Source organism: Canis lupus, chromosome 5, assembly GCF_048164855.1.
Source record: "Canis lupus baileyi chromosome 5, mCanLup2.hap1, whole genome shotgun sequence".
NCBI classification, from domain to species: domain Eukaryota; kingdom Metazoa; phylum Chordata; class Mammalia; order Carnivora; family Canidae; genus Canis; species Canis lupus.
The window spans coordinates 57,924,739-57,941,550 of record NC_132842.1 but is presented as its reverse complement, the minus strand read 5'-3'; the positions used below and the strand labels follow the sequence as shown (position 1 = coordinate 57,941,550).

The window sequence follows — 16,812 nt, the reverse complement described above, 5'->3', positions numbered from 1 at the left end:
AAAGACGGAAGCAAATGTTTTCTTGGTAGAACTTTTTACTCTTACCTGTTCATATTGTATTTAGTGCCACTGTAATGTTTTCTCCCATTTTATCTTCTTTAAGACCTTGAACTTGTTGATGGTAATTTTGTGAGTTGTGGCACCTTGATATCTTTTCTGGAACAAATCTGTGAGGTACTATAATCCATTTATTTATAGATACCTTAGATAGAACTTTAGGAGACAAACGACATCTTGTGACTGTAGAACTGGAAGTAAAACCAAATGAAACGTGCTGTGTTACGCCAGTCCTCAAGTATGCTGGATGTGTTAGTGAAGACCTTCCAAAGGCCTCCCAAGAGGCCATTGAAAATGGAATTCACAGTGCGTGCCTCCAAGGTAAGATACTCAAAGAAGAGTAAGCTTTAGTATCACAATCAACCCCTGAGTCGCTCCTAGTATTCTAGATTATTTCAGTCTTTCTTTCTAGCGTTGATAGTGTTTTCTTCTTCCCATTATATGTATGTTACACCCTTTCCATTGTCCCACAGTCCTTGGATATTCTGTTCTGGGTGGGGTTTTTTTTGGTTTTGTTTGATTGTTTTTTCCCCAGTCTTCACTTTGCTTTTCACTTTTAGAGGTTTCTATGGATACAGTTTCTAACTCAGCACTTTGTTCAGCTGTATCCAGTCTACTTAAAAGCCCATCAAAAACATTCTTCATTTATTTTACTGTTTTTTATTTCAAGCATTTGTTTTGGTTCTTTCTTAGGACTTCTCTCTCTCTCTGCTTCAATTGCCCATCTCTCTGTTCTGCATGTGGTCTACCTTGTTCAAGTCCGTAGTAAATCATGTGACATGATCCTTCCAATATCTTTACCATGTCTGGTTCTGATGTTTGTTCTGTATTCATATTGTGCTTTTGCTTTTTAATATGCCTTGTAATTTTTTCTTGGTGGCCAGAAATGATGTATTGTTTAAAAGGAACTGCTGTAAACACACCTTTAGTAATGTGGAGGTAGTGTAGGGGAAGGGAAGCATTCTCTAATTCTAGGATTAGGACTCAGTCTTACAGTGAGCCCATGCCTCAGGACTGGGAACTGCACGCGTTTCCCCCAACCCCACGCCCCCACCCCTACCCTGGTTGGATAGGATGGATAGGATGGCTACGGTAGACTGGAGTTTGGTACTTCACCCAAGTCAGTTAGGTCCTGCTGATGCCCCTGCTGGTTAGGCTCTAGTTAACTAGTTCCTGACAGCAAGCCTTTGTAAGAACAGAGTGCTCTGGAGTATTTCAGTGATTTCCTTTCCCTTCTGTCGGCAGCTTAAGGAGCTTTTTCTCTGACACTTTTGGTAAGAATCTGCTTGAGCTCCTGGAGGTAAATCTCACTGAGTTGTGGGGGTCCCCTTATGATTTATGACTGGGTGCCCCTGGAGTTTTTAACTCCTAAACTTGTCCACACTGAGCTTCCAGCAGTTCATCAATTATAGTTGAGGTTTTCCTACCCTGGCAGTGGTTCCTGGGCTAGTGAGCCTCTACTCCAGGAAGCTGTGACTTCTGTGTTTACTTGCCTTTCGAGTTTTTTGGGGCAGTGGTTTTGTCCTTTGTTGTCTCTCTTATGGATTCCAGAAGAGTTGATTTTTCAGTCTGTTCTGCTTCTTTCTTGCTGGAACAGAGTAACAACTTCTAAACTGCCTACGTGAACTGGAAACCAGAAGTCCCCTCCCTGTCTTTACTGCTCTTTGCATACTGAGTGCTAACCCAGTTGTTTTTTCCCCTTGCCTAGGACCGTTGCTTGGATCCCCAATTCAAGATGTGGCAATTACTTTACATTCCCTGATAATCCATCCTGGTACCTCCACAACTATGATTTCCGCCTGTGTCTCAAGATGCGTACAAAAGGTATAGAACTGTCCTGTGTTATCCTTTTTGCTTTACGGTGACTCTCCTGACAGCGGTGCACCATTGCTCCACAGGCAGTTGTGCTTCGCATGGCCTTAAACTTGTATTGTTGCTTTTTGAGCCTTAGAGTCAATAAGAGTTTTTTTTACCTTAGAGAGTCTTTGATTTCTTAATCACCAGGGTTATTTTTGAAAGAGGAACTAGGAAATTACTCTTTAACGTGATGGCCAGGAAATATCTTATGATTTTGACAAAGAGGCAGGTTTCCTTAACTGGCATTTCTGGTTTCCCCATCCCAGACACACAGGTGTTAGAGGTAAGCTTGGTGGTTTGAGTAGGGGATGTTTTGGGGGTCACCTGGGCCCAAGATGAACTATAAAGGACATTAAAGATGTAATGTTGGTTCCAATTCTGGAGTTCCTGTTTGAGTAAGATTACCTTAGTCAAGGATCATTGAAATCAGAGAAGTCTCATTGAAAAAAAAATTCAGGATAAGCACCTAACCTTATGAAAGTATCAAGCAATCTGGTCTTCTTGGAATGTTTACCTCCCTACATGTCCTTGAGCATCTTGCCTCAGTAAGCTACCAGAGCTGAATTAAGCTAAATGGTGACTCCATGCATTCCTCTCAGAGTGGGAAGACTATAGTTTTGTAGGTGACTGATGTGCATTAAAACACTTGCTTTTTAAAACAATTTTCTAAAATTTTAGACTGTGTTTGAGACTTCATTTTCTATAGCTCATTTGAATCCACAATTATAAAAAGTTGATGTAAATACCCTAAGTCCCTGACCTAGGAAGGTGGAATTCATTCGTTTATTTATTTATTTATTTATTTATTTATTTATGAAGGTGGAATTTAATGTCTTTCTCTCTTTTTTAAAAAAGATCTTATTTTTTTTATTTGAGAGAGAATGCAAGAATGAGCAAGGGGGAGGAACAGAGGGAGAGGGAGAAGCCGACTCCCCGCTGAGCAGGGAGTCCAGTGTGGGACTTGATTCCACAACCCTGGGATCATGACCTGAGCTGAAGGCAGATGCTTCACTAACTGACCCACCAAGGTGCCCTTAATGTTTCTGTGTGTTCAGGTGTGTAGTGTTTTTTTTTTTAAGATTTTGTTTATTTATTCATAAGAGACACAGAGAGGGGCAGAGACATAGCAGAGGGAGAAGCAGGCTCCGTGCAGGGAGCCTGACGTTGGACTCGATCCCAGGACCCCAGGGTCACGCCCTGAGCCAAAGGCAAACGGTTAACTGATGAGCCACCCAGGCGTTCCCATTCTCCCCCCGCCCCTTTTATTTTAGAGTAGGCTCTATGCCCAGTGTGGAGATCAAGTTCTGAGCTGAGTACCAGAATCTGACATTCAATTGACTGAGCCACCCAAGCACCCCTCAAGTCCATACTTCCTAAGATTTTTTTTATTTAAAAAAACTGTAGGGGATCCCTGGGTGGCACAGCAGTTTGGCGCCTGCCTTTGGCCCAGGGCGTGATCCTGGAGACCTGGGATCGAATCCCGCATCAGGCTCCCGGTGCATGGAGCCTGCTTCTCCCTCTGCCTATGTCTCTGCCTCTCTCTCTTTCTCTCTCTATCATAAATAAATAAAAATTAAAAAAATAAAAATAAAAAAGCTGTACATTCTAAAAGCATTATTTAAATATTGTTTGCTTGGGAGCACCTGGTGGCTCAGTCGGTTGAGTGTCTGCCTTTGGTTCAGGTCATGATCTCAGGGTGCTGAGATCAAGCCCCGTATCGGGCTCCCTGCTCATCAGGGAGTTTGCTGCTCTCTCCCTCTCCCTCTGCCCCTTCCTACTGCTTGTTCTTTCTTTCTCAAATAAATCTTTATTTTCTTTAAATTTTTATTTATTTATGAGAGAGAGAGAGAGAGAGAGGGGCAGAGACACAGGCAGAGGGAGAAGCAGGCTCCATGCACCGGGAACCCGACGTGGGATTCGATCCCGGGTCTCCAGGATTGTGCCCTGGGCCAAAGGCAGGCGCTAAACCGCTGCGCCACCCAGGGATCCCTGGAATACAGGAGGAACTAGTAGGGAGGAGACAGTCCGGGACAGAGAAGGGCCTGGGTCTGAACGAGCTTATTGGCAATGGGAATGGAAATCTTACAGCTACTTGGGGAAAGGAAAGTCAGAGATGCACGTCCAGGTGAACTGAAGATTATGAAGTCATCCACAGAGTAGGAAAGCACACAGTAATGTTTGTGAAGGGAAATGATGAGGTCATCTTGGGTTGCTCTGTGACATTTGGACACTGTCGCAAAGCAGGCCAGTGGTGTAAAGGCCGGAGCACTCAGACCGTAGTCTGTGGAGTATAAAGGTTTTTGAGGAAGCTACATAGATGTTTTTGAAACTTAAAAGTATGGTTTTGCCAAGAGAAAGAATGTGAAGAGGCAGCTGAGGACAGATGCTGTGTATCTTAGTAACACAGCATTCAGTCCTTTCCTTGTTGCAGTGCTTTTCCTTTTAATTCTTATCTTGTTCCACTCCGTTTTGTGCCAAAAGATATTTCGTGAAGTGGCAACAAAGCTCTGGATAAGAATTGCAAAAAGAGAGGATTTATAGTTGTTTGCTGATTGATGGTCATTATTTTTAGTATTATTTTCATTCAAGGACTGTTAGATGTATTTTCTATAGTCGAGCCCTTTCAGTTGGCTAGATTTTAAAGCTATGAAGAACTGAACTGATTGTTTTACTATGTGTGTTTTGAAATTTTGATAGAGAATATACTCTTGGTTTTACTCATGCGTCCCATTTTTTTAAAAAAAGATTTTATTTATTTATTCATGAGAGACAGAGAGGCAGAGACCCAGGCAGAGGGAGAAGCAGGCTCCATGCAGGGAGCCTGATGTGGGACTTGATCCCACGTCTCCAGGATCACACCCTAGGCCGAAGGCAGACGCTAAACTGCTGAGCCACCCGGGCTGCCCATGTATCCCATTTTTAATGGTTGGGTGAAGGGCAGGAAAGGAGGTGGTGACAAATCAGGGACGAAAGGGTTCAAGGCCCCAGAACCTTTACTTAACAATACAAGCAGTGATCATGCCCCCTCTAAGGCCTTAGTATTAAGAAGTGAGGGGTGGGTGGTAGAGCGGGAACAGAACGATGAACAGCTAACCGTAAAGGTGAGGGCACATTCTAGAGCCCCAGCTCCCGTATTTAGTTGCCATTGCTTAGTCTCAGTTTATAACATCCCACCTAATAACCAGAGGCTTAGAATTTATAGGAAATGGTTTTGTTACTGTTGAACTCTGGCAGGCTCCAGCAGTAAGGCAGCTTTTAAAATCAGACCCACTGATACTTATGGTCTTTGGAGTGTCCTCCAAAACCCATTACCCAGTTTGTCTGATGTAGCGATAGTCTGAGAGACTGTCTCTCCTGGGGACCCTAATGCCTTCATTTTATCTAGTAACTACTTGCCCTGTGTGCCTCAGTGGCTTTTTTCAGTTTATACATTATTTATGTGCTTTTTCTTCTTGCCTTTGTTGAGAATGTTTGTGTAGTACATTTCTTGATTTGCCCTGACACAGACTATGAGTGGAAAGGGAAAACCATTTTCTTTCATTTTATCTCTGGCCATGTGTTCATAGGTGCTCTATATAACCAAGCTTTACTAAGCACCCCCTGGCCATGTACCTGGTTTATTATCTTTGTAGACAGTGAAAGCAGGCTTATTATGTCTTGTTGCTAGAGCTCTAGGCTTACAAGGACAGGCAAAATTTGTGTTCAAGTGGTTATGAATCTAATGGGAATTTGATTTCTAATTTTAGGAAGGGAGTTTAACACTCTATTAACTTCTTTAGGCTCTGAAGAAAGCTGATAAGCAAGTGTTAGAGCCCCTGATGAATCTCGAGGTGACGGTGCCTGGAGATTACCTCAGCCCTGTGCTAGCAGATCTGGCACAAAGAAGAGGGACCATTCAGGAAATCCAGACTCGTCAGGAAAACAAAATTGTTATTGGATTTGTGCCTTTAGCAGAAATTATGGTAGGTACTCAACGACTGTGAAGTATATATTCTTTTTAATACTGGGGATATTTATGCTGAAAAGTAGACAATCGGGGCTTTAATTTATAGGAGGCAGGTTAGTTAGGTCTTTGGATTTAAATCGTTAAGGAAATCCAAGGGGTAACATCAGCTTGGTGGGATCATTTCCATTCTCCTCAAAGATTGAGCTATATCAAATTGTGGCGCCAGCCTAAATGGCCATTTTTCCCCCTTCCCAGCACTTACCTTACGGAGTGTGGAGACCAGGGAATACACCTGAAGCTTACCCACACTAGATACCTGCCCTCCACAGTATCTCCCTATCAAATAGTTCCTGCCACAGTGGTTAAGCCTCCTGGTTAAATTTGACAACGGTCTTAAATTTTATTTTGATTAGGGTTATTCAACTGTGCTTCGAACGCTTACATCGGGCTCAGCTACTTTTGCCTTAGAACTATCTAATTATCAAGCTATGAATCCTCAAGACCAATCTATACTGCTCAGCCGGCGAAGTGGCTTGACCCAAGTGCTTTAGGTCTTTGGAGAGACACTCGAGAGCACCTACCTACTGCATTTTCTTAAGAAGAATTTTTATTGTTTTACTAAACTGACAGGGGCACTGGAGCTGCACATTCTGCTCTGTATAATAAACTTGGATGTTGAAAGTTATGTACATGAACTGTATTATGTATAAAGTTATTACTATGGAATATGTTCAGTGTCACCATGATATTTTTTTTGAGCTTCTTTAACAAGATGCCAGTCTTCTAAATGTAATATATAATGAGGTAGAGGTTCAATCTTTAAAAAGATATTTTATTTGAAAACTATACGAAATTTTAATTTCCATGATTTCATAATCAAGTTGATTGTAGCGTTTTCTTCTTTGTTTAGGCTCATTTTTTTGTTTTGTATTCAGTGGTTACAATATCCAGTATAAAGAGGTTCTGCAGCTATTCCCCGGCTAGAACAGATAAAGTATGAATTAGGTTTTAGATTGATGTTATGATTGATGTTATAGTTTAAATCAGAATCACTAGCTGTAGCATTCATTAATGAAAAAAGACTGTTAAAGTGGTCAAGATGGAATTAAAAATTACACCAAGGTCAATATCAGGGCACTCAGGTTATGATAGGGTTGTGGCACCAAGCCCCTCATCGGGCTCCCTGCTTCTCCCTCACTCTTTCTCAAATCAAGTATCTCTTTTCCATATAGGAATAATTACGTTTCCTACAGAAATTACTGATTAATTATAAACTGGAAACTGTTAGAGGCTATACATTTCTATTTATAGAGGAAAAAAAAATCACCCTGGACTTCGTGTCCTTGCTTTGACAAGGTCTTACCTGACCATTCTGCAGCGGTGAACTGTCAGTCTGTTGTAGGCATCCTCTAGGTCTTTGACGTCGCTGTGACTCCACAGTCTCTCACCAATAGCACTTGCCCGGGGCCTGAAAGGTAAACCAACATGTCCACCAAAGCAATTTAAATGCATGTTTTCTTAAGTATCTAAAGTATATGCTTGGGGATATTTCTAGTGCTTCACCACTTGGATGGAGAAGAAGAAAAATAAGGCACTTTAATTTTTAATTCACACATTACCACTTAAATTCCATACCATAATCTTGGAGTGAGGTTAGTTGCATCCACATATTCTCCCCACAGACAAGCTTCTCCACCCATGACAAGTTTTTTCTGTTCTGGAGAACCTACATTAAAATCATTGAATTGGTATGAATGAAATAAGCTGCTCAAAGCTTTTACACAGAGGCAATAACTGATTTCTCATTCTACCTTTATTGTAGGCCAACACTTCTGGGGTCCACAGAACCATGGGAGGTATTCATGGCTTTTCACACAAAAAGGGTAGAAAACTTTATCCCCACAGTGCTTGTTAGCATATTTTTACTTTATTTCAATTTTATGAAAACTTAATCGGGTACTTGTGACAATTAACTCCTGTGATGCACCTTCTGATTCTCAGAAAATACCTTCTGCAGAAAGGTCAATTCCTAACAGACCTACAGTTTTGAAGTATTTTTTAACACTAAAATCCTTCTTCTTGAAGGAAATTTTGTGAAATCTGGTGTAGAAAGCTGGACAAAGCAGAGCTGGTCTTAAGGACAGGGATCTGAGAGCCTAAGGCTCCACCACTCTGTTCCTCTTACTGTCGCCTCCTCGAAGGATGCCTAACTCCTCAGGATCCAAAAACGACACAGCCCGAAACCCATGGAAGTAGACTATAGCCTTGCTTCAGTGTCTTACAGTGGAAAGGCCCATTGAAGGAGATACAAGGTTAATGCAATCCAGAGTCTTTGAACTGTAGGGTGAGTAACAATGCTCATTGGTGGAAAGAGATACTTTTACAAGGTTTAAAATGAACAGGGCCTTCTCTTTTTCTTAAGAAACCAAGAATCAAACATAAAAGTGAGGATAGTGAGTTGGTAATATCCTAGTGGTAAATTAAGGAAGAAAACTAGCCAATCAACGTAATGATGGGTATGTCACTTACCACTAAAATCAAGAGGGTCCACTTTATAGTAACCTTTCCAGTCTTGTCCATAACTAATCCAATCTAAGTACCAAGGAGCAGAAAGGATGACAGGGAAGCCAGCGGCTGTGACTTGAGCTTGTTCCTCACTATACGATTGAAATTTCCATACTTGAACAATCGTGCCTGGCTGAAGCTATTAAAGTTACAAAGGATATGTACGATTAGGGCCAACAATTACAAATGAAAGTTGAAGCCATCGTAGTTATTAGGAAAGTAACCACCTAAGATTCTTGGAAAAAAAAAAAAATTTTCCCCTTCTGAGTTAGTACTAAACACAATGGTTGTAGGGACTTGAAATTAGAAGTTTCATCAACCCTAAGGTTGGAGATTTCACCTCTGCCTATACAGGACACCAGTTAGGTATAATGGACTAAGGCTTTCTTCCCATCTGTACACTGCTGTTATCCTTACTTGGAAGATGTCGCTAACCCTTCTCTAAGGGTAATAGCGTAACTAGATTTGAAACGGTCAGTTACCCAAAGGAAAGTAAAAAGCGTGTTTGTTGACAATTTAAAACTACCTTTGTAGCTATAAAGACTCCTTCATTCTTGTTTGTTCTGCCCTTGTGAAAAAAGAATTTACTTCAAAGTACTCTGATTTGTGACATAATGTGATGGTGGGGGGAGGAACGTGGGAGAGGGTGGAAGGGAGAGATGTAAAGGTGGCACTAATCTCAGTCTACAGAAAGTTTAAAAGGTAAGCTAACTTCCCTGTAATGTTGAGGACAACTTTGCTTCCTTCCAAGATGTTAATAAGTCTCTCTTATTATCAGAATCAAAAGCAGTCTTCATACTTCTCACCTTCACATGATCATCAAAAACTTCTTGCCAGACTATGGCTCCCTTGTTTACAGTTGAAGCAATATCCAAAACCCTACCGTTGGGGGGGAAAAAAGTTATTTCAGAGCATGAGCTTAACAATGTTTAAAGTTTTCTATAAAGGATTGTCATGTTGGCAGGCCTTTCACTGCAGCACAGCTTTATAGCAGAACCTGAAGTTGGGGTTCCTTCTTTCAAGCACATGGTGCAGAATGTCACACAGCAGAGGACTTAAAAATCATGTGCTGAAGGAATGGGCCAATAATTAGCACGTCCCAAAGTGGGGAAGACATGGCAACTCACAGCGTAGTATATAAACCACAATCTCTGGTAATTTCATGGCTATCTTAGAAGAAACTGATTTAGCCTGTGATGTCAACTACGTAACATTCAACGATTGCTGACAATTCAAAAATACTTCCTGGTATTTAGACAATGCCAATTATTCTGCAGGATTAGAAAATTAGAATGTACCACACAAAGAGCAAAACAGGAAAAGGCTGGAATCTGAGCTGCCTTGATTCAAGAGTTGGCAAACGATAGCCCACAGCCTGATTTTGTATGGCTTATCAGCGAGGAATGGTTTTCACACTTGTAAATATTGTTTAAAAAACAAGAATGGGGCCCACGAAGCCTATGAAAGATTTTACTCTCTGGGCCTTTAACGAAAAAGCTTACTGATTACTAATCTAGAGCAGTGCCCAGTTTCGGCAATGATCAAGACATCCTATCTCACGCTTTCCAGCATGGGAGCCAGTAGCCTCATCCAGCTGTTGAACACATGAAATGTGGCTGATCTAAGTCCCTGAATTACAGCCCGTGCAGCTGCGCCTATCCTACTGGACATCACAGGAAGTAAAAGAAATGTTCCTGGAGTTGACCAAAGGGAACGAATTCTACAGGTTGGACGGTGATAAAGACTTCACAGGGAAGCCAGGGCTTCGCACTGAAATCTCTGAGCAGCTGAGCGCTACCCTCCGACACTTCCTGCAAGCCTTAGTCATCATTGCATTGCTTCAAAGAAAGCCGTGGATACTATTTTCTTTTGATGATTTTTCACTGACACTGTGTATAACAAAGTATAACAGTATCTACACTTTGACAAGGAGTGGAGAGAAAACGAAACAACTACTACAGCTAAAAGTTTTACAAAAGGCACAGATCAAATAAAATAGAAGTTGGCTTACAAAAACTTACTTCTGAACATAGAAAGATTCTAGTTTTTTATAATCTTCACCAAAGCCCTTCCACTTCATGAAATCTCTGATTTCTGGATTGGACTCCCTTCAACAAAAACAGTGATTACAATTGCATTAGAATTTGATAAACCCAGTCTCTGTCAAGCAGCACACATCCCTACCTTTATTTGTGCAAATTTAAAACTTAAAGTTTTGAGCCTAAAAACTTTATTATGAGGGATGCCTGAGTGGCTCAGTTGGTTAAGCATCTGCCTTCCGCTCAGGTCTGGATCTCAGGGTCCTGGGATTGAGTTCCACATTGAGCTCCTTGCTCACAGGGAACCTGCTTCTCCCTCTCTTCCCTGCTCACGCTCGCTTTCTCAAATCAATAATCTTAAAAGAGAATAACTTCTTTATGGGTTATCCTAGTTTGCTATTTCATGCCTCTCTTCTCCATCTAAGGCTATTGGCAAAGAGCATTTTTACTTCTTTTTAATTCTCCCCCGCTTAATCATCGCCCTTCACTGTAGTCTTCAATCTCCACTGTCTCTCACATCTTGATTCTCCTTCCTAAAAGCTTGTACTCTCGAGTTATCTTACTAACTTAAAACCTTGCAAGCAGAGATCTTTCCCCACATCTTCCCTTTTCATGTGGAGACCTCAAATACCTACTTCAAATGCAATGGTTAAAAAAATAAGGATTTTAAAGAACTGTCATACCAACATTTAAATTCCACTTCGTCTCCTCCCAAGTGAATGAACTGATCTGGAAACACTGCACTAACTTCTTTGAAAAGCTGAGACAGGAAGGAGTAAGTTGAATTCAGAATAGGGTTTATGGGTCCAAAGGTCTCAGACTGCTTATGTCCATTGTAACATGGAGTCAGGAGGTTTTTCTGACCTAGAAGAAGTAGTATTTTAATCACGAAGACAAGGCTTTGCACATGATTATACTATTTTATTTTTAAGCTGTGAGTTTATACAGAAAAAAATAAGCACATTTACTAGGAGTTACCTTGGTAAATTCCTCCAAGTAAGATGATGGAACTGATTCTTGAGTTCTATCCCCTGTGCCTGTTTCCTTTTCCATCATTCTATTTTATCTACTTCAAATATCTCAAATATTAATAACTCCCAAATCTCCAGCTCACCCAAACCCTTTTTCTTGAGCTTCAATCTGTATTTCAGATTCCCTGCTCGACACTCTTTTTTTATTTTTTATTTTTAAATTTACCTATTTTTTTTTTTTGACACTTTTAGATACTCCAGCTGCACTTCAAATGCCGTCTAACAAAAGCTAAATTCTCTGTTGAGTAAGTTCCTAGGGTAGCTGCTCCTGCTCCTTCCCTGGAACTTTCCGTCCTTCTCCACACAGCTGGTCAGTTGCCAAGTTCCATGGACCACACACCCAGAATGTCTCTCAGTTCCGTACATTATTTTCCATTCCCATTATCGCCATTCTGGTCTAGGACTTCAGGTTCTTTCCACTTCCAGTCTGTTACCTCTTCCTCACATAGGTTTTCCCGGAGTGTGGTTCCCATCATGTGATGATTCTCCTCTAACTTTCACTTGTTTCCATGTGTCCTGATGGAGCCCACCTTCCTCACCCAAGGCCCCCCCTCCCTCTACATGTATTTCATCAGATTTATCTCCCATGTCTGCCCTCAGTATTATCTGAATGAATATAAAGCTAGCATTTATAATTGTTATTTAACCCTCAACAAAATACATGACAGTTACTACATTTTAGATATGGGGAAACTGAGATGAGACATTCTTTAACATGCTCAGGGCCATTCAGGTTATAAAAGGCAGAAACAGGATTCAAAGCCAGGTTCTGTGGCTCCAGTGCCAGTTCCTAACCACCCTCTAGTGCTTACTATTTGCTGCGCTTACACTCCAACTTCTGCCTTTCCTCATGATATTCCCTTTACCAGAAACATAAATGTATTTTTTAATCCCTCAAAAGCATTTTAAGTGTCCTTCTCATCCATGAAACCATTTCTTAAAATCACTTAGCATGTTCTACTTGTAATTCTTCCTCTAGCCCTTGTTGTCATACTTTAGGCAGCGCCTAGCTTAAAGTACCTTGCTCACAATAATTATTCAATTCCATCTGTCAACAGTGCTACTTTTGTGCAAACCACACTTATGAACAAAATGAATAAACACCAGCTCATAAAAGATGGAGGACCTCAGGTACTCATTCTTTGCAACTTGCAGACACTCCTTACCTTTTCCCCAAGACTGTGTATGTCCAGGGCTGTCAAATTCTGGTATGACTCGAATCCCTCGTAATCGGGCATATTCAATTACTGTATGGACGTCAGTTGGTGTATAAACGTGAGACAAAGAATAGCTTCCCTATAAAAGCCATATTTATTAAAATATATGGGGTGGATCTGTCCAGGATACTCTCAACAGTTGTATTTGCACAATGATACCGGAACAAGTCATTTTTCTAGTATCACAATGTATTAAATAGTCCTATGTGATGTTGGAGGAGTCAGTTTTAAAATTTTTTCTTTAATCCCCACATTTTATTTACTTATTCATTCATTCAAGCCCAGTGGCGCAGTGGTTTGGCGCCGCCTGCAGCCTGGGGCGTGATCCTGGAGACCCGGGATCAAGTCCCACGTCGGGCTCCCTGCATGGAGCCCGCTTCTCCCCGCTGCCTGGGTCTCTGCCTCTCTCTTTCTCTGTGCCTCTATGAATAAATAAATAAAATCTTAAAAAAAACACTTAATCATTCATGCATTCATGAGAGTAAGCTCTGTGCCCAGTGTGGGCTCAAACTCATGCACTCAAGAGTCCCATGCTCTACTGACTGAGCCAGCCAGGCACCTGGAGGACTCATTTAAACTATTTACCATATCTTATCAGTAGGCTCAGCACACTGTGGGTTATTTCTGGATTTACTAATGGAACTATCTCTACTAGCTCCTCTTGTTTCAGGAACATTTACCGTCATGCTATTTCAACCTCGTAACCATACAACAAAAGAGAAATAAAATGTTTGACTTCCAAAGTCAAATCTGTGAAAACTGAATACACTGCCTTGTCCGTTTTAGAATGAAAATTCACACACTATGACAGAGTTGGGCTGTCACCTTTCAAAGTCATTTTAATTATTATCAGCTTTAAAAATTCCCTCAGACATGCTCTGATAAGTGGCTTTTTTTTAAAAAAATCATTTCTCTCAATCCCTTTATAATGAGTATGGGTTGTGACTAAAGATAAAGGTCAATTAAAGGTGTTACTGTAGCACCTTTAAGATATAAATAAATATTACATACAATTTATAAGCTATATCTTAAGTTATACATAAATATAAATGCTCAACTCCTAAAAAGTAGTATTGTCCCATGCACCCCATCAAATTTATATCCAAGCAAGATCAGATCTACTTACTTAGAGTAAATATTAGAGATAGAAGAACACGTTAACGGACAGTATGGAAATGTCATCGGCAAAACTCAGACTTTGGGAACTAGACAAATGATTTAGTTTAACAAAAATAACAAATTATCAAGAAAAAAAAAAAAAGATGGGCAGGGAGGACACCCATAGATCAAAAGACAATTAATGGACATATTAACTGACCACAGTATATGTAACTCATTTGCATCCTATTGCAAATAAAATTTTTTTCATTAAGAAAAGGTAAAGGCACTTGGGGAAATGTAAATAACTGTTGGCTAGCTAGATTGTTAATTTCTCAGCTGCAATAATATGGGGTTTTTGTTTTAACAAAAACATACCTTTTTTTACAAATGAGATATGGTGTGTGGGATTTCCTTAAAAGTAATGGTGGCAAGGGAGGATGAGTACAGGTGATACAAGATTGGCCAAGTACTGATTACTGAAGTTATGTGGCAAGAACATGGAAGTCATTATCTACTTCTGCATATGTGTGAGATTTTGTGTAATAAAAAGCAAGTGCAAACAGGAGTACTACTAACATTTCAACCTATACTACATAACACTGGAGAAAGCGTGGGAATTGTGACCAGAGGACAACACACAGAGTCCCTTCCTAACTGCAACTCTGGATGGGAAGGTCAGTTACCAAGCAAGATGACACCAAGGCTTGCTCCCACCTCCAAGGGTTTCATAATAGACTTAATTTGAACACTTATGAGACAGCCATTATTTTCTAAGGAGCTCTCATCTCTAAAATTCTCTATGTAGTTTTTCAGAGAGAAAACATCGTTTACAGAATCTAGTACAACTGCAGACTACGTGATAAAAATACTCAACCCTACATTAGTTATATGTGCTTCAGGTCTCTTACATTAAGTTTTTTAAAGTTATTTGTGTAACTACTAGAGATTATTTTCATTCATAATAACAATTATAGTAAGTTTTATGGATGGATCTAAATTGGTAAGCCACGGCCTACTAAAAAAGCTTTTAAACCACAAACATGTAACTTTTATACTTTAATTCTATCCATAAGTAAGACTTAAGCTAAAAACTTCCAAAGAAACCATACAAACATTTTTGTAGACAGAGTACAATAACATGAATTACTCACTTTGTTGCTTAACTCAGGAAAAGTGACACTCTGATAAGGGAAAGACTGGTCATCGACTATGTGCCAGTGGAGAACATTAAACTTATTAAAAGCCATGGCATCCTGCAAGCAAACATATATAAAAAATTATATATCACAGATACGATACCCATACAATTTCAATTTACTTACCTGTATTCAGGATTGTTTCCAGTGTGTCTACTTCCTTTTAAATTCTTTTCAGCAAAGCAAGAATGCAAAAGAAATTTCAATTATCTTTTTTTTTTTTTTAAGATTTTATTTATTTGAGGGAGAGAGAGAGCATGAGTGGAAGGCAGAGGGAAAGGGAGGAGACTCCCCGCTGAGCAGGGCGCCCAGTGCTGGGCTCGATCCCAGGACACGGAGATCATGACCTAAGCAGAAGGTAGACATGTAACCAACTGAGCCACCGACGTGCCCCAAGTTACTTATCTGTACTTCATGCGGCATATCACTTTTCAAAAAGCCTATTCAGCATTTGTATTTAATTCTAAACAGGGAGCTAGAGCTTTGTTCTGTGAGAAGGTAGCATTCTTGTACATTCCAAATATTTCAGGGTTGGCCAAGAATGGAAAGGAGTTCTTGGCTGCTATCATATTTGGGAATGGAGCAGGGGAAACAATGGAGGTATTGAAGCACCAGGATTTATAATCCCTACAGAAAAAGTCATTTACATAATTCAACACAATTCTAAGATTTGAGTGCCATCCCTTCCTTTAGAAATTAAAGAAACCTGGTAAAAACGCAATATTCCCAGAAATTTGGGGGGGAAATCATTATTAAATTTTATGTGTATTCTGGAGGAATAAACAATGTTAATATTTATATAAAATATAAGCAGACTACTTGAAAAAGATAAAAACTTAACCCTTCTCCTTCATCAGGGCTTAAAGGATTTGCTGATGCATTTGGGACATAGTTTACCTAACAAGGGAATTATGCAAAGAAGTAGACGTTTTTTATTGAATAGTGACAGGATTTTTACCATCAGAGGAGTGAGTTCCTCAGTAAAGACCAGGGGCTTGCAAACTTTTTTCATAAAGGGCCCAACAGTACATATCTTGGTTTTGTGCATTTTTTGGTTACTGTCACAATTGATCCTGCAGTTGTAGAGCAAGACAAAGTATAAACCAATGGACGTGGCTGTATTCCAGTAGAACTTCATTAGCAAAGACAGGTGACAGACTGGATTTGGCCCTTGGGCTGTAGTTTGCCATCCCCTAATATGGATAAGATATAGAATTAGACCTAGAGATGTAGGAGTCAGATAGAAGATAGGGTAGTAAGATTCCCAAGTTCACCTCGTCCCACTGACACGCCAAGGTAACAGCTGCACGTGGACAGCCAACACTGAAGACGGCCACAACAGACCTTCCACGGGTGATCCCAGAGGGAAGGCCACATGAAACAGGAGTGGAGAAGGGGTCGGGAACATAAGCCCTGGTGAGACCTAACCACAAGCAGGAGGGACTCATGCAGAGACATGAAACCCCACACCAGGCACCCCAGATACTGGGGACCTGAACCAGGAAGAGGAGTCTAACATCTGGTTTGGAAACCAGTGGGACTTTAAAAACCAATGGGCTTACTCTAAGAGCCAGAGGGCAATAGGAAGCGAAGTTCTGCCCTTAAAGAACAAGCATGATAAGCAACTATGGACACAGCACCAAAGTCGCAGTTTGGAAAGAGCCTGGGGTGGACCGAAGGAGATTTATTTACTAATCTCAGAACAGGGCAGAGATCTTCAGGAGACTTCTCCAAGAAGCTAAGTGCTGGCAGGCACCGTTTCTCTCTCTCTCCTTCCCCAGCCTAGACAGCTGAACACTAACA

The 16,812-nt window shown here is 40.6% G+C and overlaps 2 protein-coding genes across 8 annotated transcripts in view; one reads left to right on the top strand and one right to left on the bottom strand.

Annotated features, from left to right (window-relative positions):
* GFM2 (GTP dependent ribosome recycling factor mitochondrial 2) overlaps positions 1-8,566 on the top strand; it is a 61,664-nt gene extending 53,098 nt beyond the window's left edge. For 6 of the 7 annotated variants that reach the window (XM_072826821.1, XM_072826819.1, XM_072826820.1 and 3 more), the window contains 4 exons: positions 199-378; positions 1,766-1,881; positions 5,694-5,876; positions 6,274-6,545. In XM_072826821.1, the coding sequence (XP_072682922.1) occupies positions 199-378; positions 1,766-1,881; positions 5,694-5,876; positions 6,274-6,411 (617 nt within the window). In that variant the 3' untranslated portion in view covers positions 6,412-6,545. Of the gene's footprint in view, positions 1-198; positions 379-1,765; positions 1,882-5,693; positions 5,877-6,273 lie in introns of all 7 variants that reach the window. The other variant, XR_012031377.1, reaches the window with a different exon arrangement.
* HEXB (hexosaminidase subunit beta) overlaps positions 6,672-16,812 on the bottom strand; it is a 29,275-nt gene continuing 19,134 nt past the window's right edge. Inside the window, exons 6-14 of the mRNA XM_072826836.1 lie at positions 14,965-15,066; positions 12,662-12,791; positions 11,148-11,328; positions 10,447-10,533; positions 9,232-9,304; positions 8,390-8,564; positions 7,496-7,586; positions 7,224-7,328; positions 6,672-6,840 (exon numbers count right to left, since the gene is read on the bottom strand). Of these exons, the coding sequence (XP_072682937.1) occupies positions 6,792-6,840; positions 7,224-7,328; positions 7,496-7,586; positions 8,390-8,564; positions 9,232-9,304; positions 10,447-10,533; positions 11,148-11,328; positions 12,662-12,791; positions 14,965-15,066 (993 nt within the window). The 3' untranslated portion in view covers positions 6,672-6,791. The remainder of the gene's footprint in view (positions 6,841-7,223; positions 7,329-7,495; positions 7,587-8,389; positions 8,565-9,231; positions 9,305-10,446; positions 10,534-11,147; positions 11,329-12,661; positions 12,792-14,964; positions 15,067-16,812) is intronic.